Below are 25825 nucleotides of genomic sequence, written 5' to 3'. Positions count from 1 at the left end.
TGCTCCTACCAGCTTTATGTTTTAGAGAAGGAAGCCCCTTGCGAGGAGAAGAGTGATGTGCCAGCATCATCTCAGGTGGTAGGCAGACCTGCCTGATTAAGATTCAGCATCAGGAAGCCACTTGCCAACACTTCCGTGCCACTTTTTCCAAATGGGCTTTACCCATTGTAAAGATGAAGTTTTGCCTCCTGCCAAGTCTCTCCTGTCTCCTAGCTGGTTATCACCCTGGGGAAGGGAGAGGGGGGGGAGTTGTACTATTTAGAAGCCCAGCAGGCCAACCTTCCAGAGGGACTTTGGAGCCAACTCACCACAGGCGACTGGCTTTGGAGTGTCTGCCTGGCCCAAGCCCACTAATCCTTCTGAGAACTGTCCCCTCTGGCCACAAAAGGCCAGCATGACCCTCTCTGTAATTCCATCCAATCCTGGATGTAGGTAGGCTGATTGACCTGGGATAGATACAGGAGCCGTGCCGGACAAAGAGGTTTCTCTCAGGAATCTGGAACTAGGAAAGATACCAGTTGTTTCTGTGAACCCTGTGAAATGGAAGGACAGGGAAACTAAGGTACCACATGAAGGCTGCTGCTCCTGGGCAGAGAAGCATAAAAAGCTGGAACGCAGAGAGAGAAGACAAATGTAGCTAGCAGAAGGCTGGAGAAAGCAGAGCTCCAAGGACAGACTAAGAGTGGCAGGCTGGGACAGCGTTTCAGTGCCACCGCCATCTGTCTGCACCAGGCTGCAGTGGCTCAGCTAGAACACCAAAAGCATCAGCAACAAAAGATAAATTGAACTTCAAAATTAAAAACTTTTGCTTCTTGGGGTGCCTGGGTGGCTCAGTCGATTAAGCGTCTGACTTTGGCTCAGGTCACGATCTCGCAGTCCGTGAGTTCAAGCCCTACGTCAGGCTCTGTGCTGACAGCTCGGAGCCTGGAGCCTGTTTCGGATTCTGTCTCCCTGTCTCTCTGACGCTCCCCCGTTCATGCTCTGTCTCTGTCTCAAAAATAAATTAAAAAAACAAACAAACAAAAAACCCTTTTGCTTCAAAAGACACTGTCAAGACAGTGAAAAGACAACTCACCTAATGGGAGAAAACTGTGTGACAAAGGACTGGTACCCAGGATATATAAAGAACACTTATAACTCAAAAATAAGGAGACAACCCCATGAAAAACTGGGCAGAGACAGCGGGGGGCTCAGTCAGTTAACAGTCTGGCTTCGGCTCAGGTCATGATCTCACGGTTCATGAGTTCGAGTCCCACGTCAGGCACTGTGCTAACACCTCGGAGCCTAGAACCTGCTTTGGATTCTGTGTCTCCCTCTCTCTCTCTGCCCCTCCCCTGCTCGCACTCTGTCTCTCTCTCAAAAAAGAAAAAAAAAAGTTAAAAAAAAACTGGGCAAAGGATATGAACAGACGTTTCTATAGACAAGATGATACACAGGTGGCCAACAGACACAGGAAAGGAAGCTCAACTTAAACTATCAGGGAAATACATTTCCAAGCCACAGTGAGGTGTCACTTTACACCCACTAGGGTAACTATTATGAAAAAGACAGACAATAACAAGTGTTGGCAGCATGTGGAAAACTTGAACTCTCACACGTTGCTGGTAGGATTATAAAACGGTACAATGATTTAGCGAACAGTCTGGCCGTTGCTCAGAAAGTTAAACGGAACCACCATATGACCCAGCAGTTCCAGTCCTAGATATATATACGCTCAAGAAAATTAAAAGTTTACATTTTACAAAAAACACTTCTATACGAATGTTCACAGCATTTGTCACAGCCCAAGTGGAAACCCAAATGCTCAACTGATGAATGGACAAAATGCGAGCTAGCCATACAATGGAATGTTATTCAGCCATAAAAAGGAATGAAGTTTTGATATATCCTACAAGATGGATAAACCTCCAAAACATTAAGTGAAAGCAGCCAGGCTCAGAAGATCACATTCTGTAGGATTCAATTTACACAAAATGTCCCGATAGGCAAATCTACAGACCCAGAGCAGATTAGTGGATGTCAGGAGCTGGGGAGGCTGGGCGTGGGGGTGGAGAGTGACTGCTATGGGTACTGGATTTCTTTTAGGGCTGATTAAAATCTTCTAGTTAGTGTTGATGGCTGCTTTTAAGATATATACATTCTCAATAAAGGTGTTATAAAAAAAAAAAAAAACCCTGAAGATGTGTAGGACGTGGTGGAACTGGAACTCTTAAGCAACGCTGTTAGGAACATAAAATGGTACAACCACTTTTCAAGAAACTGGCCAACTATTTTCCAAAGTTAACTATACACTTAGCATATGACCCAGCAATCCCACACCCAGGCATGTACCCAAGAGAAAGGAAAATGTATGTTTATGCAGAATCCTGTACACAACTATAAACAACTGTTTATAGCAGCTTAATTCATAATCACCCAAAGCTGGAAACAACCCAAAAGCCATCGACAGATGGATAGACATATTGTAATACATGCATACAATGTAATACCACTCAGCAATAAAAAGCAAGCTATCAATACACACGCCATGAATGGATCTCAATTACGCCAAGAGGGAGAAGCCGGGAGGGAAAGAAAGAGAAAGAAAAAAAGAAAGAAAAATTTTATCATTCCATTCATACAAAACTCTAGAAAATACAAATTAAGGATAGGGAGACAGGGAAGAAAGGAAGAGAGGGATCACCAAGGGGCATGAGGAAATTCGGGGCGAGGGCGGGGGGTGGGGGGTGGTGGGGTTTAGGGACATGTTTACTATCCTGATTATGATGACGCCTTCATGGACATTCACGTGTCAAAACATGTCAAATTTCTAGTATGTCAATTACACTCCGTTATACTTGAATTTACTTTTTACCTGCAAGGCCTCCTGGTCTGGTGGGGCCTGCCCCGGCCTGCGGTACACGCTTAACATTTCCTGCAGCACCTTCACATGACTCCGTACCTCCTCCACAGCACTGACTCTCTTGGACACCTTCTCTGATTTCTCTTGTTCCTTTCGGGAGAGAGAGGATGGAAGTGAAGGAGCAGAAACCCTGGATAAAGCCTGAATGAGGGACGGGAAAAGAGGCGCTGTGCTGGCGAGCTCAGGCAAGTCACTAAACACAGTGAGTAGGCGGGAGTGTTCCCTCAGTGGGCAAAGAAAATTCAGTGGGCCGAGAATTCCTGTGAAAGGCAATGCAGTCCAGGGACAGGGCAATCTGCAGCTTTGTACCACCAGCCTCAATCCCTCCGAAAAACAGATTCCCAAATAGACTTTCTGTCACTGGGACAGAAACCAGGGTCTACGAAATGCTTTGGGCCCCTGGACAAACGTACTTGGGAAGTACCCTGCATGGTTTCTGCTTCTAGTCACCATCTTGCCCTTCAGGGAGCCCGTGGCTGTGCCCCAGTTTTGGGCCCAGAGCCCATCCTTTTTCCAGTCCAATTGGGCACCTATGCCCTCACACACATATACGTGTGTCAAATGCTGTTTCTGCAGAACCCAGTGGAAAGACGCCCACCTCCTTGACCAAATTCTTGATCAGCCTGTTTGCAGCCTGAAGATCCTCAGGGTGATTGCTCTTCAGAAGCCTCGTCAGAAGCTGAAGAATGAACAAAAAGAACAGGTGAAACCACTTCCCTCTGTGACAAACGGCCCAGACTAGTAGAGGCAGCAACAAGAGAACAGGAACAGCACCTCCTTACTTTACAAGCATCATCTTACCAAATGCTCACAATGACACCATGTAGGGATTAGGACTATTCCCACAGACCACAGGTTTTCAATGGGGCAGGAGGGTGGAGGATTATATCCCCCAGGAGACATCTGGCAAAATCTGGAGACGCATCCAGTGAGTAGAGGCCAGGATACTATAAACTTCCTACAGTGAACAGGAACAGCCCCCAGTAAGAAAACGATCTGGCCCAAAATATCACTAGCACTGAGGCTGTCCTGGGCCATGTACTCTGTGATGTGACAGACCTCGGTGATCTTGTTCACTTTACTCCCCATGCCCAGCAGAACGCCTTGGACGTGGGAGTCACTCGGTCGTCCCTGATGGCACTAAAGATGGCTATACTGATGCCCAGAGTGTATAAGCAGCTTGCCCGAGGTGACACAGGATTCTATCTTTCTCCAAAGTCTGTGCCATCCTTCGTCTTCCCCCCTCTGCAACTGTAAGGCATCAGTAGGAGAAAGGCCAAAGAGAAAGCAGCCCAGAACCTGGCCCTGCTTGTTCTGACCTCATGGCCACTGAACATCTAAGTCCAAGGGAAGGGCACAGCTGAGGGGTGCAGTGAGAAGGCAGCGCGTACTACAGACTCACACACGGCCTGAAGCTTTCCTGGTACTACATTTCCCAGACCTTGTGTGTGACTGAGAACAGTAATCACCAAAAGCACCACCAGTGCTCCAGGGCCCTCTCCCCATTCAGAGGCACTCTGACGCTATTCCTAGGTCTTTGTCCCACTCCTTATTGATGTCTGAGGAGCAACAAATTATGGGAGGCAGTGGCAGAAGGAAAACGGGTGGCACCAGGCTTACTGGCACTAAAGAAAAAGAGCTGAGCCAACATGTAACCAATTCTTTCCACCATCTTCCCCTAATACCACACATACGCTGGATACAACTGATCATCCACACTGCCCACTTGGGTCATCCTTTTGTACCTTGTGTCCCTCGGGAATGCTTGCACAGATAAGGTAGAGGGCACAAAGAACGTGGCTTTACTATGTGGCCCATCCATGAAGAAAACATCCAGACCTTATGTCACCTTATTCTAAGAGCCTACTCCAGAGAGAACTCACTAATGCACCTCCCCACATTCCCCCACACTTTGGTTCAGGGATCAGAGCACATTCCAGGGGATATTTCAGGAGAGTCTCTACAGGAAGGGTTCCGATCAGATTCAGGTCAGTCACCAAGGTCAGGGAGGGGCTCCTTACCTTGGACTTTTCCTCATCAGCATCAAAGATAGAGCTCTTGGGCCAGGGAGAAGGTGGAGGCAAAATTTTATCCACTGGTAGTTTAGGGTCTTGCTTTACGATCCCTAAAACACGCAATTCATGAAGTTACAATATGGATATGGGTACCCACTGACTTCACATAAAGTCTAGAAACCCCCAGTTCCTGATGTCCCACTGGGAAAACACTGTCAATGACCTTAAAGGAATACACCCAGGGTATGACCAAGGCTCTGCATCCCCCCTCAGGAGACTCCAAGGAAGGAGCACAAAGACAGGGGCATCAGAGCCAACTAAGTGAGAACAGAGCCAGACCCTAGGGCTAGTGGGCCATGGGCCTCATGCTATACAAAATACTGATCATTGTATGCAAGTACATAAACCTCCCAGGGCCCAGAAATTACTGTAAGATCTGACACTTCTAAAAACAGTGACTACAGGGGCACCTGGGTGGCTCAGTTGGTTAAGCATCTGACTCTGGATTTTAGCTCATGTCATGAATTCACAATTCATGAGATCGAGTCCCACATCCAGCTCTGTGCTGACAGCACAGAGCCTGGCTGGGATTCTCTCTCTCTCTGCCCGTCCCCCACTAGTGTTCATTCCTCTCTCTCTGTCTCAATCTCAAAATAAATAAATTTTTGGGTGCCTGGGTGGCTCAGTCAGTTAAGCTTCCAACTTTGGCTCAGGTCATGATCTCATGGTTCGTGAGTTCAAGCCCCACGTCCGGCTCTGTGCTGACAGCTAGGAGCCTGCTTTAGATTTTGTGTCTCCCTCTCTGACCCTCCCCAACTCGTGCTCTCTCGCGTGTGCATGCTCTCTCTCTCTCAAAAGTAAACTTTAAAAATTTTTTTAAACAAAATAAACTTTAAATAAATAAATAAATAAATAAATAAATAAATAAATAAACAGTGAGTACGTTTGACAGGAAAAGATAGCCCATCCTGAATCCAGGTTCCCTCCTATACAGAGCCCTACAGACTCCCAGTTTCTGCACAGGACACAGAAAGGCATGAACTGCTCCTCCAACACTGACCAACACGACCCCGGACAAGCTACAAATCTACCACTTTTCTTGAATCCACCAGAGTGGAGATTGCAAGGCAACACACACCCTGGAATCTGAGGAAAAATGGGAAGGCAACACCAATGTGAGTAATTCAGATAAAATGGTTTCTAAATGGTTTACAGGCTGGCATATGCCAGCAAGAGAACACAACCTCTGAGGCCTGTAACATGAAAGGAACAGGCTCTTCTCCAGGGCCCTCACCCGCACTCCTGGAAAGACAATGGGAAAGGCCTGACGTCCCACCTAAATTCTTCTCTCTCCTTCCAGAACCTTCAACTGCTGGGGAAGGACAATAAGCCCTGGAGTTCTTAGAGCAGTGCTGAAAACTTACTACAGCTGAGGAACAGTAAAGAAAACCCTGTGGCCCTGGGGGAGGGGCAGGATCACGAACAGGTCCTGCCGGGACCCAGGGACACAATGTCCACTGAAGACAGAGGCTTAGACAGAATGGAGAATGATGGTGCCTGCCCCCACCAGGCTAACGGGCACTGGGTAACAAGTAATAGCAGTTGACTGTTAGGAAAGTATCTGGAATAAAACCCTCTCTGAGGCGCAGAGCAAAAAGGAAGACCTAATGCTTGGATGGAGCAGATACAGAGGAAAACTCTAGCAAATCAGCTCCCACACTAAACACAAGCTAACACTGTAGGAACTTAAAATCTGGTATAGTGAGAGTAGCTATAGCAACAATAGTCTCAAACTCAGCTCAACTCCTGCCCACGAGAAGGAAAGGTCTGTCCATTGCCAGGGATCAAAAATTATTTATGGGATGCCCGGGTGACTCAGTCAGTACAGCACGCAACTCTTGATCTTGGGGTTGTGAGTTCGAGCCCCCACGTTGGGTGCAGAGATTACGTAAAAATAAAATCTTAAAACAAAAAAACAACCTATTTGTCTCAGTCTCTACTGTCCTACACAAAATGTCCAGTTTTCACCAAAAAAAGCAAGAATACTTCTGTGAAGAGGAAATGCAATGTAAACGGAGTCCAACCTTGTTTCTTCAGCATCTGGTAAGCATCTCGGATCTTGATATCCTCTGGAAACCAGACTGTCCAACTAAAAAGTATTTCAATGACTCTTCCTTTAACTTTTTCCGTGGTCCAGGACCCTAGGTACTGAAAATAAAAAGGAAAGAATTAGAAAGCTGGAAAGGACTGAGCAGACCAGCCAGCACACGCTACTACTAAAGAGGTAGCCACTGAGGTCCAGGGAAGCGAGATGCCCATGGCTGGTTGAGAGGTGAGGCAACAGAGGCCAAACTCCCTGGCACTCAGCCCCAGGGTGCCTTCTGGGTTTCAAGGAGTCACCCTCCAGAACTGCTAAAATTAAACCCACCATATACTGGTCTAGATTAGAGCCACCAGGGACACTCATTTTTTGAATGAGGCAAGTATGGAATATTAAAAGAATATATTTGGAGGGGCGCCTGGGTGGCGCAGTCGGTTAGGCGTCCGACTTCAGCCAGGTCACGATCTCGCGGTCCGTGAGTTCGAGCCCCGCGTCCGGCTCTGGGCTGATGGCTCGGAGCCTGGAGCCTGTTTCCGATTCTGTGTCTCCCTCTCTCTCTGCCCCTCCCCCGTTCATGCTCTGTCTCTCTCTGTCCCAAAAATAAATAAAAAACGTTGAAAAAAAATTAAAAAAAAAAAAAAAAAAAAAAAGAATATATTTGGTCTTTGTCCCTAGTTGCTGGCACAGTTTCAACAACCCCTGGAATTTCTTGAGGTACAGGAATATCTTTTGTTATTCATAACGAGCCCCTTTGAACCACACCTCAGTGTATGTTAACCATTCATGGTGAGCACTTAGTTTCAAGGGAGACTGACCACTTTAGAAAAGCCCACCGTGTGATGAGAGGGTTGGAAATTTTAGCCCCAGCCCAACCCCCAGGAGGGAAGGGGGCTGGAGATGAGAGTTCAATCATGGCCAGTGATTTAATCAAAATGTCTACATAACTCCAGGTAAAACGAGGTCTGGAGAGCTTCCTGGTTAAAACACGTGATGTACCAGGAGGGTGGTGGGGAAGCTCTGCTCCCCATTTCCTCCAAGACCCTGGTCTATGCAGCTCTTCCATCTATATCCTGTATAACAAAAGGGTAATAACAAGTACAGTGCTTTCCTACCTCTTGTGAGTGTTTTTAGTGAATTATGAAACCTGGTAGAAGGCGTCATGGGAACCCCTGAATCTGCAGTTGGTCAGAGAGCAGAGGAAGTAGCCTGGGGACACCTGAGACCCCATCTGCTATCTGAAGTAGGCAGCACAGTCTAGGTAGGACTGAGCCCTTCACAGGTAAGGTATGTAATAACTCTGGGTAGTTAGTGGCAGAACTGAAATGAATTAAATTGTAGGACACACAGTTGGTATCAGAGAATTGCTGAGAAGTAGCGAAGGAGGGCTCCATCAATGTTAGGTACCCAAGAATGGTGTTGCTAAGACAGGGGCCAGGAGAAAAGGTGCCAAGGACAGGCAAGAAGGGACATAAAACTTAAAGCCACACCTGGTATCTCTTGCCATTGCCATAAAAAAAAAAAAAAAAAACCTGTCCTCAAGGGACTCCTGGGTGGCTCAACTGTTGAGAGTCTGACTCCTGATTTCAACTCAGGTCATGATCTCACAGTTTGTGAGATCAAACCCCACGCTGGGCATGGAGCCTGCTTGGGATTCTCTCTCTCCCTCTCTCTGCTCCTCCCCACTCATGTTTGTTCTCTCTCTCAAAATAAGCAAACTTAAAATAAATAAATAATTTTTAGAAAGAAAGAAAGAAAGAAAGAAAGAAAGAAAGAAAGAAAGAAAGAAAGAAAGAAAGAAAGAAAGAAAGAAAGAAAACAACCTGTCCTCAAGCTTGAGTTCCTCACCCCTCCAAGCCACCACCGCAAGGCCATATTTAAAGGGAGAACGTGAAGACACGGACAAAGACAGAGCACTGCTGATGAACATGACCAGCATCCTAGACCTTGGAGAGGCTTGGGGAAGGCCATCGGAAAAGACGTGACCACCAGCTGACCTGCAAGCTGGACTTGGGCAATCAAAGATCTCTCAGCCCCTCCGCTGTCCTCGGAATACGGACAGTCGCGAGACAGTGATGTGGTATGGACAACACCCACACAGGACACCTGACTGAATCCACTTAAGACCTCTATATAAACCTCTGCTTATTAACCCTGCCACCTACCAACCTAGAGTGGCCTCTCTCTGCTCTGCCTGCCCTGCGTGCAGAGGCCGATTTCAGATTATACCTGGGAAGCTCCCTTGAAGGTTACGAACCAACAAAGAGGAAAGCTGTCACGTGCAGGATATCCCCTCTTGGCTCTGTCACAAACTGGAGACAGGCTGGCAGGCTCCGCTGTAAGCAGGGCTACCTCTGGACAAGAGGTACCTCTAGGGGACAAGAGGTGGAAGGATGGGGGTAGGTACAGTACAGGGAACAGGGCCAAGCCCACGGTGCTCACCTTTGGGGACAACACTTTGATCAGCTCATTGAGGAAGCGGAATTTAGCCACCTCATTATGGAACTTCTCCCCACAGTGGTTCACACACATCTCCAGCACCTGCACAGACACAGGACCCCCATGAGAAGGGAAAACCACCGGCTTCAGGACTCATCTCAAATCTGACGAGCATTCGCTGGAACCATGGTGAATGTTTCCTCAAGACTACAAAGACCTGAAGGGGTGCCTGAGTGGCTCAGTCGGTTAAGCGTCCGACTTTGGCTCAGGTCATGATCTCACTGTCCGTGGGTTCGAGCCCCGCGTCGGGCTCTGTGCTGACTGGTCAGAGCCTGGAGCCTGTTTCAGATTCTGTGTCTCCCTCTCTCTCTGACCCTCCCCTGTTCATGCTCTGTCTCCCTCTGTCTCAAAAATAAATAAATGTTAAAAAAAAAATTAAAAAAAAAAAAAAAAAAGACTACAAAGACACTGAAGTTTGAGGAAGGGTGACATTTTCAGACTAAGGAAAAAATGCTACCTGTTTGATCTCACTGTAACCATCAGGTCTGTGCCCAGGCAGAAGCTTGGTGACATGTACCCAGAGGCCTCCTCACCTTTTAAGGAGACCCTTTGGGCAGATGAAACTGGCTAGAGAATCATCTCCTCCTCAGAGGCAGGAATCTGGTATGTGAAGCACAAGGGCTGTTCAGCCAAAGGCTGCCTGCTGGCTTCACAGCTCATCTCACACCAGCATGGCAGGATGGGCCTGCACATATTTTCTTTGGTCCACACTACTGTTTCACATTTCAAATTAGTTACAAATATCGATGAATTCAGAGAATTCATCTAAAAATCTGAATTTCTGATTTCTCTGGGAAAACAAAGTTCTAGCAACTCTGGGCCCAGACTCACACCTCGCAGCAGCCAGCTGGCCCTGTGCTATGGCGGCCCTCGCCTGTGTTTCCGTCCTCACACCGCGGCTCACTCATTTATGTGACCTGTCAGGCCCTGGTACATGTGACACTTGAACTTGTCAGCCCTGGTCTCCGGAAGACAAAAGGAAATAAAACCTTCTCTTCTCCCCACACAGCGGGCTCAATGCTGCTCTCTAGAAACAGACCTCAGATGGGGCAACCCGAGCCCAGAACTCCCTCTTAGATGCTCTCCACCACACTGAAATGCGACCGGGGTCCAGCACTCTCTAGTGTCACGACAGGCAAGCTTACGCTAAGGGGCAAGCCAAACTCACCGTTAACGCATAAAGAGCTTCTTTCTCTTGTGGAGACTGGATCTTGTGGGCCAGTAGCCAGGGTGCATGGGTTGGGCTAAAGGAAAACAGAGAAAAAAGAAAACAGAGAGAGGCACCTGGGTGGCCCAGTCGGTTAAGCGTCCAACTGCAACTCAGATCACGATCTCACGGTTCATGAGTTCGAGCTCCATGTCGGGTTCTGTGCTGACCGCTCAGAGCCTGGAGCCTACTTTGGATTCTGAGTCTCCCTTTCTCTCTGCCCCTCCTCCACTCACACTCTGTCTCTCTCAAAAGTAAACATTGAAAAAAAAAGTTTTTAGTAAACTAAAATAAAGGAAAACAGAGAGACCTGGGCTATGGGCGGAGAGGAAGAAACCAACCAGTATGGCTGAGTATGCTCAGTCGAGTCACCTCTCTTCCAGAAGCACAGGTCCCAGAGCAGAGGTGGACTGACTCACACCCAGCACACCCACGCACGTGCCTCTGAGGAGACCAACCCCCTACCCACCCTTCTTGCAGTGACAGCACCTACTGTCCTCCTCCCGTCCACAGCAGCACATCATCCTGCCCATAGCCAACCCACCCCTAACGTCTCTAAAAGTGCAAGCTGAACACCCAGGGCCAGATCTGCGTGTAACCAGGTCACGAGCAATATAGACCCTGTCTGTCAGATGACAAATGCTCAATAAACACTAGAGCAGAAAGTGTGATCAAACTTCTCACTCATTTCCAAATGCTGACTATTCAGCAACACGTTGATTAAACAACTTATGACTGACTTGATTCTTCAGTTCCTATCCAGATGCTTTGGGAACAGAAATCAACAAAATCTTACCCTTTTCCTGCTTATTCTTAAGAAAGATGACATTTAAATTATGGAGAACACACTGATCTCTATTGCATTGCTACATAACCTTGCTACATCCTACCCATAACATTTAGAGGTCTCCTCAACAGTAGTGTCTTCTAACACTAAAATTCTTTCCAAATAATTGCCAATTACAAGTGGACTATTCTGTTTAAAAACAAACAAACAAACAGAAAAACATGACTTTTGGGAAAAAGTGTTCTCAGATCACGGAGGGGAAAAAAAAGGAAAGAGAGCCTTACCTTCTTTCTCTTAAGTAAAACAGACCCATGAGACAAAAACATGCACTTAGTCTGAGGTATCCCCCTTATCTGAGGTGTGTGTATATGTGTGTGAAAGTCACCTTACCCATTGGGATCAGTGTTCACCTGGTCACAGAAATTCTGGATAGCTGACCAATCCTGTTCTGACATGCTTGGGTCTGTGGCTTTATCTGTCAAGGAAATAAAAATAAAGAATAAAAATAAACATACACCCCACCCCCCTGCAAATAAAGTGGCAGCCAAGGACTGTGATATCACTCCCGCAGGGGATTGCAACTCGCAGGCAGAGAGCTGAAGGGACAGGACCCTGGCTGTGCGGTTGGCCACCATCAGGCACAGTGTCTGGCACATGATGAGGCTGCAGTGAAGATCTGCTGACTGAATGAACACAAAAGCTCTTGTCCTACAAGAGACTCTACTTCCGGGGCAGGGGTTGGCCTGTGTGTGCCTCCTTCATGCCTCCCGTCAGGACTTCCCCACTTTGGCCCTGCAACGAGGGTGAGCAGGGGCCAGAATCTGGGAGGTTAGTTGTAAGTTTCTGAACTGTGTGAACTAAGTGTAGAACATACCACAAGTCTCTAGGTGGCTCCACCTGGTCATCCCACCGTCTCCTCAAAAACAATACCCTTCAAACTAACCCTCAGCTTACTGAAATGCTTTTTGAGCGTCCTATGTAAGAAGCTTCTCCACGTAACAGTGGCTTGTGTGGTCTAATAAAAGGACCTCCTCACGTTCACTCTTTAAAATGCTGTTCCTTTCCATAAACTTACACATTCCCAGGGACCCCAGATCCAATCATGCTAGGGTCCCCTGCACTGGACATTCGTATTTGGATGAAATCTGAGGACATTAAGCGTCGAAGGCATGGGGGCACAGACAGAGACACCTCCAGAAGGAGCATTATCAGAAGGCCTAACTTAAGACCATGCTCCACTGAGGGGAGGGGCGATCTTTGACCTTCCTGGTGCTGGATGACAGCAGCTTCTTCTCCTGCTGCTGCTGCTTAGAATTCCTGTCTGGTCGCCCAGAAAGCGTGTCCATCACGCGTGTCCCGCCCCAGACTAAACCAGGCTCTGCTCTCTCACAAAGGAGCTGCTGGGAGGCCTCTGTCCTAGGCTTTCCTAACTGCCACCCCAACTCCTTCCTGTCCAGTTCTCTGGGGCCTACCCACCTCTCCAGGGAAAGACCTTCCTGATCCTGACAGAGAAGATCTTTCAAGCTCTACAATAGGCTGATTCTAGGGTCCTGTTTCTGACATTATTCCTTTTGCCTGACCCTCTACTCCTCTCCTCAAAATCCTACCCCATTCTTCAAGGCCCATCTGACTTTCCACCTTCTCCCAAAACCTCCTCCCACTGCTCTAGCCCCCAAGATTCTCCTCCCTTCCAATTACTAAAGATCCCAGGGTCAAGCAGAGTATAACCTTTCCTGACGACAGTCACACTTCTGTCATGTGGAAGTCATGTGTCTGTCCACCTCAACAGTAAGACTCAAAACGCTAACACCATTCTGGCTGGCAATGCCCACATTCCCTCACCTGTTCCTCTTCAAAGCTCTTTCCCTATGCTATATCTTGAAAATCCTCTCCTGGGCACCTGGATAGCTCACTCAGTTGAGTGTCTGAGTCTCGATTTTGGCTCAGGTCATGATCTCACGGTCATGGTATCAAGCCCCGCGTTGGGCTCCACACTCACAGCACAGAACCTGCTTGGGATTCTCTCTCTCTCCCACTTGAGCTCTCTCTCTCTCAAAATAAACAAACAAGGGGCGCCTGGGTGGCTCAGTCAGTTGGGCATCCGACTTCGGCTCAGGTCATGATCTCGCAGTCCCGTGAGTTCGAGCCCCGCGTCGGGCTCTGTGCTGACAGCTCAGAGCCTGGAGCCTGTTTCAGATTCTGTGTCTCCCTCTCGCTCTGACATTCCCCCATTCATGCTCTGTCTCTGTCTCAAAAATGAATAAATGTTAAAAAAAATTTTTTTTAAATAATAAATAAATTAAAAATAAACAAACAAACATTAAAAAAAAAATACTCTAGAAGGCAAAAGCCATATATTCCCTGCAGTGCTTAGTACAATGTCTTACTCAAAGGCACAAAATAATTACTCATGAAATAAATTATTTAAAGCAGTGACTCCGGAGATTCTGATTAAGGAGGTGTGACTCATCTAAAATAATTCTGCCCTATTTAAGCTTCTTGAAGTTTTAGTTCACTACAAGGTCAAGGTTGACGCCTCCAGGCATTCAGACCTCAACATGCAACTGGACCCCAGAGGCAGAGATCTACAGAATCCAGCTTTCCTCCTCTAGCATCTCCCCACCCCCACCACCAAGTGAAAAGAGTTAGACAGGCACCAGCTTTTCCAAAGGAAGAAAATACTTCTATGAAATTAAGTCATGTTCCAAACCCTTAGCCAAGGCAACGCAGCTAGATCTATACAGTGTAAGAGTTTCTTTTTTATTTGTATCATGAGGATTCCCTCAAAGTTTATCCCAGCCTCCAAATAATAGCAATAATAGTATTAGATGCTTTTTCTTTTTCTTTTTTTTTTTTTAAGAAGTTACTACGTGTCATACACCAGGCTGAGTGTTTTCCAAGCCTCCCTTCCTTCTAATCTTCCGAAGGGAGAACACCACCATCATCTCACCATTTTACAGGTAAAGAAGCCTACCCGGCCACAAAAACTGGAAAACAACAGGAACGGAACTTCAGTCTCAGGTCTGGCCCAAGCCGGGGCCCCAACATTTCTCAAGGTAAACTCAGTTCCTTGACAGAGACAAGGCCTCTTTGGGAACTAGTTTCTTCGATTTTCTCACCACTAAGTCATCAGTTCCCTAAAGCAAGAAGATGAGTCTCATTCACCGTCACGTGTTCTAGCACCTAGAACAGTAATCGGCACAAAGATCTATTGAATGAATGAATGATTCACCCTTTGCTATACACAGTTTGACCAGTTGGCTGGACATATTTCTGACTCCAGGAGATGGGTATTCCAGTTCTGAAACAACTGGGTTTCCCAAAACATAATGCTGGCCTGTCAAGTTATCTCAGAGGCCTCGAGCAGCTCCAGAGAAAAGACCCCCAGGGGACCATCAGCTGGGTCTGAACTGACCCAGGTTTGTAGGATACCCATCTGCCCCAAGGAGTGGCTGGGGGCAAGCAGGGCATGGCCAAGGAAGAACTCAAAGAACCCCTTCTCTGTTTCTCGTGACTGCCACAGCCCCCCCGGGGGCCATCCTAGTGGATTTATTTAGCTGGCACTTGGGCAGGACAAACAACACTACCACCATCTATCTGCTTAATAAAAGCAATATTTCTATCCATTTCAAGCCTGCTGCAGGATGAGAGGTATTAAGAAAACAGCTGAGCCCTCCAGCCATGAGTGAAATAGCTCATCTAAGAGTGACCAAATCAGAAGGCAAATCATCTCACACCAGCTGCCAACCAACCACAGAGTCATGACTTTGACGCTCTGAGCAGCCTGTGCTAGAAAGGGGAACCCTGGGGCTGTGGGGAAGCAAGCAGTCACCTCAAGGAGCATTTAGAATTCAATCCTTCAGGAAGCACCCACTGACCCCTACAGTAGTCCAGCGGTCATTCAACTAAGCACACTGGATGTGTCTTGGGTACCGAGACCCACCACAGGAATCTCCTATGCCATGCTCCAAGATAAAGAAGGAGCTCAGCCCGCCAGAAGCTGGGAGCATATAAATAGATTGCAATTTGACCACCCCAGACTCCAAAAGAGGCACAAAAGGGGGGCTGGAAGGAAGACAGGATACATCACCTGGGGGTAGGTCCAGGTGGAAGGAAGAAAGGGATTTACCGAGCACCCCACTTTAAGCACAGAAGATGGCGAATAGCCCCTGGCAGCACATCTGCAGCTACCATCCTAGAGACCGAGGGGCCCCAGTGCTGGTTGGAAGAGCATGGCCAAAAAGCTAAAAGGCCCACTAAGAGGGCAGTGAGTTAAATCAATTACAGTATACCCGTATAAAGGGGACATAGAGGTTTTCAGTAACAAAATGAGACATATCTATGCAGTCATGTGGAACAGCGACCAAAATCAATTAAATTTGAGGGTAGAGGGTTACGGAATGCACAGAGCTGCTATTTGTATTTTAATTTTTTTAAATGTTTATTTATTTTTGAGAGACAGAGCATGAGCTGGGGAGGGGCAGAGAGAGACAGAGACACAGAATCCATCCAAAGCAGGCTCTGGGCTGTGAGGTGTCAGCACAGAGCCCGATGTGGCTCGAACTCATGAGCTGTGAGATCATAACCTGAGCCGAAGACGCTTAACCAACTGAGGCACCCAGGTGCCCCGCTATTTGTATTTTTTTTTTTAATGTTTACTTATTTTGACAGAGATAGCATGAGTGAGGGAGGGGCAGAGAGAGAGTCTCGAACAGGCTCCACACTATCAGCACAGAGCACGATGTGGGGCTCGACCTCACAAACCTCGAGATCATGACCTGAGCCGAAATGAACAGTCAGATCCTTAACCCACCGAGCCACCCAGGGACCCCTGCTATTTGTATTTTTAAAGTATAAGCTTCTAGTAACAGCTTCCTGATGTTCCTTTGGAGAACTACTCCTCCCCAGTTCTAGGTCCAAAGTTTTTCTTTTTTTTTTTTTCTGCTAAGCCAATATGAGTGAGTTTTCTCCCATTCACAACTGAAAACACTAATAATAATAATATTTAACACTACATGCCAGGCACTATTCTAAGTGTTTCACATGTATTAACAACTCTAACAAGGACAGGTTACTACTATCCCCGTCTTCGAGACACAGCTGCCCTGCCCAACTGAGGCCAGATCTGTTAGTGACCTAAACTTGGCAGTCATCAGACTGCAGCTAAAGTGACTTCTTCCTCCATCCAGACCAGACTCAGGGAACGCAGCTATACTGTCCTTGCCATACCATCACCCCCCCACACCTCCTTGTCCTTCCTTAGCACCAAGTCCACTGTGCCCCACTCCCCCCATCCCGGCAAATCTAGTTTAAAGGTTTTTATTTTTTTTTTGTTTATTGAGAGAGAGGGAGGGAGAGAGAGAGAACGCGTGCGCAAGCAGGGGAGAGACAAAGAGATAGGGAGAGAGGATCCAAAGTGGGCTCTGCACTGACAGCAGAGAGCCCAATGCAGGGCTCAAACTCATAAACCCTGAAAGCATGACCTCAGCTGAAACTGGATGCTCAGCCTCAACCGACGGAGCCACCAAGGCATCCCCAGCAAATCTAGTTTCAACCGTAGTTTGCCTCCTCTGATCCTACTAGAGGTGGAGAATCACACAACCACGAAGACTAGAACAAACATTTCTGATGTCCAATCAACACTTGGAGGTCCAAACTCAGAGGATCTCAAGTGTGAAGGAGGAAAGTGATCCTGCCCCTCTCCCCGAGGGTACATTTGGCAATATCTGGAGACATTTTTGGTTTTATCTGGACATTTTGGTGTGTGCTACTGGAATCTAATGGATTGAGGCCAGAGATTCTACCAAGCATCTTATAATGCACAGGACAGGCCCCACAACACTGTTATGGAGCCCAATATGCCATCGATGTCAAGGTTGAGAAACCCTGTTCTCAACCATACAGGTGGGCTCCCTTTTGTTTCCCTTCCCAAACTTCCCCACTTCGTTCCTGGATCCCCTGGTTCCACTGCAGCCCCCAACACTCAGCAGGGAATGGGGGGGGGGGGGGGGGGAGGGGGCAGTGATACTGAAACTTATTTGCATGTGTAATCATCTTTATCTCCTTCCCCAAACATTCAGAAAAACACAAGGTGCCCTTCTCTGCGAAGCCAAATCACCCCTTTCTGCTCGGGCTCTGACCTCCCACAGCATCTTCAAGCCCCTTGCCAGGAGCTACAGCACTGGACTTGGAATTTAAGGATAGTTCCTCAAAGGAACAACAGGCTAAAGAGGGGCTTACAAGTGCCCCTCTCCTTGTAAGATCTCCTTTGCACCTGAATTCCCTCTAGCTACCCTCCCTCCTTCCTTTCACAAAGGCCATCAAAAAAAAGGAACAAAAAAAAAAAAAAAAAGGCTAGTGACCAGGGGCTACTCTCTCTCCCTACACCAAACTTTATGTTTCAGAGTCGTTGCCAACTCTTCAAAACTCAAGAGATTTTACATAAAAAAGTAGGTTCTAGCTCTACCTGAAAAACTAGAAGATCCAGCACCTTTGGGACAGTAGCCTAAAACGTCTGGGGCTAAAGAACCCCCTCCTCTGGCAGTCTTGTATCCTGTTAGCTCCTGTACGGGGTCAGCTGACAGCCATCCTTGTACCCAGCCCACCTGACTCTCTTTTTGGCAACTCCAGTCTAGGCATGTTCTCCACCACCTAATTAGCTGCTTGTCCCCACCATTTAACTCAAAGATGCCTCATCAGTAACCTTTTAGTTGCCAAATTCAAAGTTCCCCCTTCTCCTGCCTGACCCACCTCCATCTTTCTGCAGCAAAGCTACCTACCAACTTGCACCCCTCCTTTGAGATCTGTGGCTCCCCACCCTCCCAGCTCTCCCCCTGCCTGTGTCCGCTCCGCCCGTGTCAGGCTGCTTTCCCCACCTGCTTCCTAAATGGTGAGGTTCTCCACGCCCCATCTGCAAACCTCTGCTCTGGACAAGCTCTCTGTCAATGAACTGAAGATTCCCACACTGACCTCCAGCTCTTACCCTCTCTGCAGCTGACCACCTGCCTGGAGAAGGTCTCTTTTTGGCTGTGCCACTTGCACCTCAAACTCCACAACTCAACCATCCCTTCCATCTTAAACAAGTCCTCCTCACAGGTGAGTCATTTCTAACCAACCAGTTACCCCGAGTCCGAACCCAGAGATCCACCCCAGACTTCTTCTGGTCTCCTGCCTCCATTTAAATGCATCAAGGCTGCGGACTGTGCCTCCTAATGATTTCTACTGTCAGTCCCAATGCCTTTGTCCTTCTTCAGCCCCCCAACACTACCGAAAGACCTTTTGTATTTACTCTCCTCCTTAACCAGTTTGGCTCCACATGGCTGTAGGTAATGCTGTTAATAGGTGTACCGGATCGGATTCTCCAGCTGAAAACTCCACCCCAACCCCACCCCAGAATAAGATATAAACTCCTTTCTGCAGCATACAAGCCCCAATTAGCCCTGCGGCCTCTTTTCCAGGCTTTGTTCTTCAGGCTTTGCACTCTAGCACTACCAACTACTGGTTCCGAGAATGCTCCACACTCTCTTGTCCCCAGCTTTTGCACATGCAGTTTCTTGTGCTTGAGAGATGTTCTTGCCTACACTGTCCACTTAAATGCTAGATCTGCTGTGACAATCCCCAGGTAAACAGATCAACTCCTACCACCACTGTGGGCCCCCACCCCCAATGTCCATTAGTAATGACAAGGTGCCCTTACTGTGGGCTTGGACCCATTAAACAATGTCTTTGTGATCAAGGGCCCTGTGTTATGCATCTCAGAGGATTTCCAGCACCTAGCAGAGCCCAATACAAGCTGCACGGTCTCTGTCCTCTTTGAATTTCAATGCCTCATCCGTAACACAAGGACATAACAACCCCTACCCCCGAGGGCTGTCGTGAAGCTAACCATACACGTAAGTCCGGCCAGAGTAAACACGCGCAAAACGTATAAAGGGCTTGTTTTGACACTGAGGACCGCAGCCAGCCAGCGATCTGTGCTAGCTCCAAAGAGACCGCAAGAGGCTGCCTGGCTTGCACGAATAAGACCAGTCCCCTTCAGTGTAAACGTCCCCATCTCCAAAACGTGGTTAATAATAGAAGCTGCCTCTTGGGGTCGTAATGAGGTTTAACAAAGGCTGGACTCCTTCTAGCAGTGTACTTGACACAAAAGGAAAGCTCAACAAACGCTAGCCATTACGTTTTTAAGGTTTATGAGCTACGACGACAGTGATGGTGGGCAGTGGCAGGGAGCAGAGCACGTAGACTCGGGCCCGCCGCGCCGCACCCGGGCCGATCCCCGCACCCCGGCCCAGCCCAGCCCCCTCCCCGCGGCCACCTGCCCGCCGCCGCGTCCGAAGAAAGGCCTGGGGAGGCGGGAAGCCAGGCCTCACGTGTGGCTCTGGGCCCGTGCCGAGGGGCGGCCCCGCTACTCACTGAGCCACAGCTCCAGCGCTGCTGCCGGCCCCGGGGGCCCCTCGGCCGACTCCACCCCCGCCGCGGCCTCGGCCCCCGCAGGCACCGTCGCCGCCGCCGCCATGGCCCAAACCCCGCTGTTCGAGCCACTGCCGCCCCTTCCCCTCTGGCTGCCACCGCCGCCGTCCGGCGCGCTCCGGGGCTGCCGACGCGGCAGGCGCGGGTTTGGCACGTGATGGGCGGGGCCGTGTGAGGCCCCGCCCACCGTTCCGGCCCCCGCCTCCCTGCGGTCTTAGGGGCCCGAGGAGGTATCTTACCAAGATGCTTCCCGTCTGTCGGGGCTTCGTTCGCCCGGTCTTCTCGACCAGCAATGGGATCAAAGCCCATCAAGCCAACTTCGCGAGGCCTGCGCGCTCTCCTCCTTTTGGAGTAGCTTGTCGGATGAAATGCAGGACGCTCACTTAAATTTGATTTCAGATAAACTCGGTATAGTTTGGGGGTATTTTTAACCAGCGGGGTCTTGCGCCACACCACCTTCTCTGAAATGACACGCCCGCTCTCCTCTATACTCCCTTATTTTCTCCATCATACATTACACCATAGATATACTACAGGTTTGCTTATTTTGCTGAAGGATAATTTTTCCCGAAAAAGTCATGATTCTCACACATATTGAAATGAGCACGTATTAAATATTTTAACTAATTAGAAGGGCAGCAAGCAGATGCTGTAATCCATTCAAAAGAGAAAAAAGGTTGGGGCGTCTGCTGGCTCAGTTGGTAAGGATGAGAGTCGGTTTTGTGGTTGATAAGTTCAAGCCCTACATTGGGTGTAGAGATTACTTAAAAATAAAATGTTAACCAAAAAAGCTTAAAAAGGTAAATTTATACAGAATAACGGAATGTTGGAACACATGGACAAAGGGACACAAAACCAGCTTTTCCATCAGCAGTGAGGGTTGTCTGTCCAGCCCGCTGAATAACTTGCATTACTATCATTCATCTATGAGTAACCGCCTTGTGAGATGTCTGTGCCACGAAGAAAGGCAATGCAGAATTTCCCTTCCAAGCACAAATTGTCGATACTCCATTGTCTGTTTCGCCCCACTAATAAAAGCAAAAACTTTGTATGCTTCTATAACCCCAGGTGCCAATAAATATTTGTTGAATGGCCAGATGAACCCTAGAAGCAGTAAGAGGTAGCTGTGGGGCTTTGTCCCCTCTCTGAAAGAGTACATCAACCTTTCTAATTTTGACCTCAAACTTTCTCATTGATCAAGCTCTTAACAGACAAAAAGCCCCAGTGAGGAAACCATCCCGTGATGGGAAACAAAACTACCCCCTCAAGCAAGAAGGACCACCCTGAGCCAGCAAGACCCGTCCTGCCTGACCCTAAGACAATCGTGACCTGATCTTCAGTGCCCACTTGCACGTACCCACCAACCTTTGTCCCACATTTTCCTTACATAAACCTGGAAGTGCTTTTGGCACTTTGGAGACAGTCTTTGAGATGTTACATGGCTCCCTTCTCCGTGTTGCTCTCACAGAAATAAATCCCTTTCTTGTTTCACTCTCCCCCCTACCCCCCTTGGCTCTCTGCTTTTGGATTTTGTCAGCAGTGAATGGCCAGACCTGGTCTGTTTGGGACCTCCAGAGCTAGGTGCTTGCTCTTGGCACCCTTTCGGCCCAGTGATATCCCTACCCCAAATAAATACACAATCTAAGTGAAGTACAACCGTTGTGCTGTTTCAGAATAAGCCTAGCCACACACATCTCCTGCTGGCAGATTGCTGCCCATAGCACCCTTCTATATGGAAACTGTCACAAAAGGGCTCTGCAGGACAAAGAAATGACACGTTTACTGTATGCCTGCTTCTACGCTACCTTTTTTTTTTTAACGTTTATTTATTTTTGAGATAGAGAGAAACAGAGCGTGAGCAGGGGAAGGGCAGAGAAAGGGGGAGACACAGAATCTGAAGCAGGCTCCAGGCTCTGAGCCGTCAGCACAGAGCTCGATGCGGGGCTCAAACCCATGAACTGTGAGATCATGACCTGAGCCGAAGTCGGATGCTTAACCAAGTGAGCCACCCAGGTGCCCCTATGCTAAACCTTTTACCTGTCTTAGTAAACAGGTTGCTATAACACAATATCCCAGACAGGGTGGCCTAAACAACAGACATTTCTCACAGGTCTGGAGGCTGGGAAGTCCAAAGGTGCTGCAGATTGGGTCCCTGGTAAGGCCTCACTTCCTGGTCTGCAGAGGGCTGTCTTCATGCTGTGTGCTCACAAAGTGGGGGGAGAGGAGGCAGCGGAGGGAGGTGGGAAGAGAGGGAAGAGGGAGAAAGCATGCCCGTGGTCTCGTTCTCTTATAAAGACACTAATCCCTTCATGAGCACCCCACCCTTGTGACCACATCTAAACCTAATTAACTCCCAAAGCCAACCCGGTCCAAATACCATCACATTGGGAGTTAGAGCTTCAACAAGAATTTTAGGAGACACCTTCCAACTAGAACATTATTCATATAGGAGACATTTTGTATTTCAATGAAAACTGCATTGTCTATAGCACATCCTTCTGTTATCTTTTTTCTGGTTCTTTGGGAATTATGTTACATCTCTGAAAGCTGTAGGTTAAATAAAAGCAATGAAAAGTTACTGTCTATAGGCATGCAAATGAATTCTGTCCCAGGAAGATACAACCCTCTCCATGTGGAAAAACCAATTTGTCTCCATCTGCACGTTCATTTCGATATTCCTGAGCTATAAATGTGTCTGTACTTTGGATTCTCCTTTGAACTGGCTGTAACATCTCATCAGTGTCTTCATTAAAGAGTCAAATAAGATCTTCTTTTTTAATGTTTATTTATTTTTGAGAGAGGGAGAGACAGAGTGCAAGCTGGGGAGGGGCAGAGAGAGAGGGAGACACAGAATCCAAAGCAGGCTCCAGGCTCTGAGCTGTCAGCACAGAGCCCGACGTGGGGCTCGAACTCACGAACCATTGAGATCATGGCCTGAGCCGAAGTCGGACGCTCAACCGACTGAGCCACCCAGGCGCCCCTGGAGTCAAATAAAATCTTTAACACATGCCCATCTCTTAAAAATTCTAAACACCTGGCAACACTACAGCTGGGCTTCCTCACTGCAACAAATGTCTGGCGATGACTAGAGACTGGGCCCTGTAGAGGGGCAGGAGTTCATATGCCAGGAACCATCCATCACTTCCTAAATATTTCTTACACCCGGTTCCTGATTTTAAGCAACTCCACTCATTTAATATTTTGACATGTACATCAGTTTTCCAACTGGTATTTGCATCACTTGAAGGGCTTATTAAAACACATAACACAGGGCCTGACCCACACAGTTTCTAATTCAGTGGGTCTGGGGTGAGGCCCAAGAATCTTTCTAACTAGTCCCCAGGCGATGCTGATGCCGATCACTGGTCTAGGGACCACAACCGAAAGGTAAAAGGGTAAGTGGGCAGTAAGGAAGTGTATTGGGAGTTCCGAGTAGTGGTTGGGTTCATAGATCACTGAACTTCTGGCACTTTATAGATGCAAAATAATTATTGGTGGAGCCGGAATCCTCTGGCTCTCCCTAGCTAGCTCTCAGCACCAGATGGGGCTAATTGTACCTTGAGTCCTTTCTTTTGCTTGTCCTGTTCCCTCAGCCTGGAACAATCTCAACATCCTGTCAAACTACCTCAGCATTGGGCTGCCAGATTTAGCCAATAAAAATAGAGGAAGCCCAGCTAAATCTGAATTTCAGACAAACAATTTTTTAGCACGAGTATGTCCTAAACGTTGCATGGGACTTACTTATACTAAAAAAAATTATTCATGGAGCACCTGGGTGGCTCAGTCAGTTGAGCATCCGACTTTGGCTCAGGTCATGATGTCGCGGTTTGTGAGTTCGAGCGCCGCGTCAGGCTCTGTGCTGACAGCTCAGAGCCTGGAGCCTGCTTCAGATTCTGTGTCTCCCTCTCTCTCTGCTCCTCCCCTGTTTGTGCTCCCTCTCTCTCAAAAATAAATAAACATTAAAAAAAATATTCACTATTTATCTGAAATCAAAATTAAAAGGCAAAAACCCAACTCCTTCTAAAGAAAGCGTTCCCCACTGGCTTCCTCCGCCTACCCCAGGATATCCATATCCCTATACCACTTTGATGGCCTCTCCACCATCACCTCCACACTTACATTATCGTAATTGTTAGTCTCACATGAGACTCTCATCTCTTTGAGGTGGAGACCTTCTCTTTCGTTCTCTGTTCTTTTCAAACTTAACAAATAAATGTAAATACACACATACACATATAAGTATATAAATAATTGGGGGTAAGAAATACCTGTGGACTGAGCATCTGTAATTAATGAGCCCTTATTATTCCTCTCCACATTTCCAGGCCTAACAGGGCCTGGCACACGATAGGTATTCGTCAAGTGAATGAATAAAGACAGGATTAAATGGATTCAGTTTAGAGGGGTTCTCCAGGTAAAGAAGGCCTCCCTTCCTTGGCTGGGCTGTCCTACTGCAATCAGGATTGGGGGAGGGGTGGTAGTGGGCAGAGCTGAGGGGACTCCAGCCCAGAGGGAAAGGCCGTGGCCCTAACATTTGGCCCAGCTATGCAGGATAAGCTGGAGATCCCCAGGGCATCATAATAAGCATGAATGCCAAGACAAACTTGTACTGACTTCTAAATTTAAAAAAAAAAAAAAAATTCATTTCCTGTGATTCACTAATGAAAATAGTAGCCACAAGTGATGTGAAGTTCCTGCACACTGCAAGTCAGTATTCTAACTAAACATAGTGACTTTGGCAATACCAGCGCCTGTGCACTTGACTGCTCACCCTGACCATCCAACTTAATCAGAGGCAGATCTGGCCTTTTACTCAACGGTATCTACTAAGCACCCACCAGTGAACCAGTGCCATTCTCAGCACTAGGGGTACAATGGTGAAGACAGAAGAGGCCCCTGTTCTCGTGGACTCTCCGGTCCGACACTAACAAATAAGTGCAGAATTGCTTACATACACAATTAGTTACGCAATCGATTCCAATTGTGTGCTTTGGAAAAGAATAGGGTGCTGATGATTAATGACAACAGGAAGACCTTCTGGGAGGAAGTCAAAGGTCTCCCTGAGGTGATAGCCGGGCTGGGATCTGAAGGCTAAGAAAAAGGTGACCAGGCAAAGCCAGAGAAGAGCGGGTTGGACTCGCCTTCCAGTCACAGAGAACAGTAGTTAGCACGAAGGCAGGAAGGAGACATGCCTAGGGCCCTCGGGAGGGCATATGTGGCTGGAGGCCAGACAAGAGGGCACGTGAGGGGCAGTAACGGATGAGGCTGTGATAAGGATGCATGATGACAACAGCTCTCCTCATGCCTCATTTTCTAATCCTCTCCCACCAGGTCTGGTTCTGCTCAAACCTCTGCAGCAAAGCTGCCAAAACGATCTTTCCAATAACCCATGAACCTGATCGTGTCCCTTCCCTGCTCAAAACATTTCAATGGCTCCTCACCTTCCACCTCCCAAAGACTTAATTCATGTCTTCACTAACTGAACCCCCACTTTGTTCAGGTGCCCACTGTTCCCCCACCCCGCCATGTACCTCAGGGAAGAGCTGGCCCTGCCCCCAGCTCTGGGTCTGACTGATCTATGAGGATGTCTCTCCTACTTCCCCAGAAGTTCAAGAATGGGGAAGTAGAGCCGTGAAGGGTGCTTGGAGAAGTTCCCTTACTTTTAGAGAGAGAGTCACAGAAAGCTACTATTGCTGACAAGACATGAAGGAGGAAGTGCAGAGAGGCCCAACCGCTTAGGCCAGCCAATTAATTGCAAGCAGAGGCAATCAACCAGAGGCTATTGGCTGAGGCCAATATAGTAGAGATGGAAAGACCCTGGGTCCTTACTGACGTCCTGAACGTTTAA

General features: G+C 47.9%; 1 protein-coding gene across 1 annotated transcript in view; it reads right to left on the bottom strand.

The window, feature by feature from the left end:
• GGA2 (golgi associated, gamma adaptin ear containing, ARF binding protein 2) overlaps positions 1-20118 on the bottom strand; it is a 34417-nt gene extending 14299 nt beyond the window's left edge. The window contains exons 1-8 of the mRNA XM_058709953.1: positions 19921-20118; positions 11899-11983; positions 10683-10758; positions 9458-9556; positions 7002-7125; positions 4924-5027; positions 3501-3581; positions 2855-2992 (exon numbers count right to left, since the gene is read on the bottom strand). Coding sequence (XP_058565936.1) covers positions 2855-2992; positions 3501-3581; positions 4924-5027; positions 7002-7125; positions 9458-9556; positions 10683-10758; positions 11899-11983; positions 19921-20023 — 810 coding nt within the window. The 5' untranslated portion in view covers positions 20024-20118. The remainder of the gene's footprint in view (positions 1-2854; positions 2993-3500; positions 3582-4923; positions 5028-7001; positions 7126-9457; positions 9557-10682; positions 10759-11898; positions 11984-19920) is intronic.
• Positions 20119-25825: the final 5707 nt, after the last annotated feature.

This window comes from Neofelis nebulosa, chromosome 18 (assembly GCF_028018385.1).
Source record: "Neofelis nebulosa isolate mNeoNeb1 chromosome 18, mNeoNeb1.pri, whole genome shotgun sequence".
Lineage (NCBI taxonomy): Eukaryota > Metazoa > Chordata > Mammalia > Carnivora > Felidae > Neofelis > Neofelis nebulosa.
The sequence above is the reverse complement of the archived record's forward strand: the minus strand, read 5'-3'. Positions and strand labels throughout refer to the sequence as shown.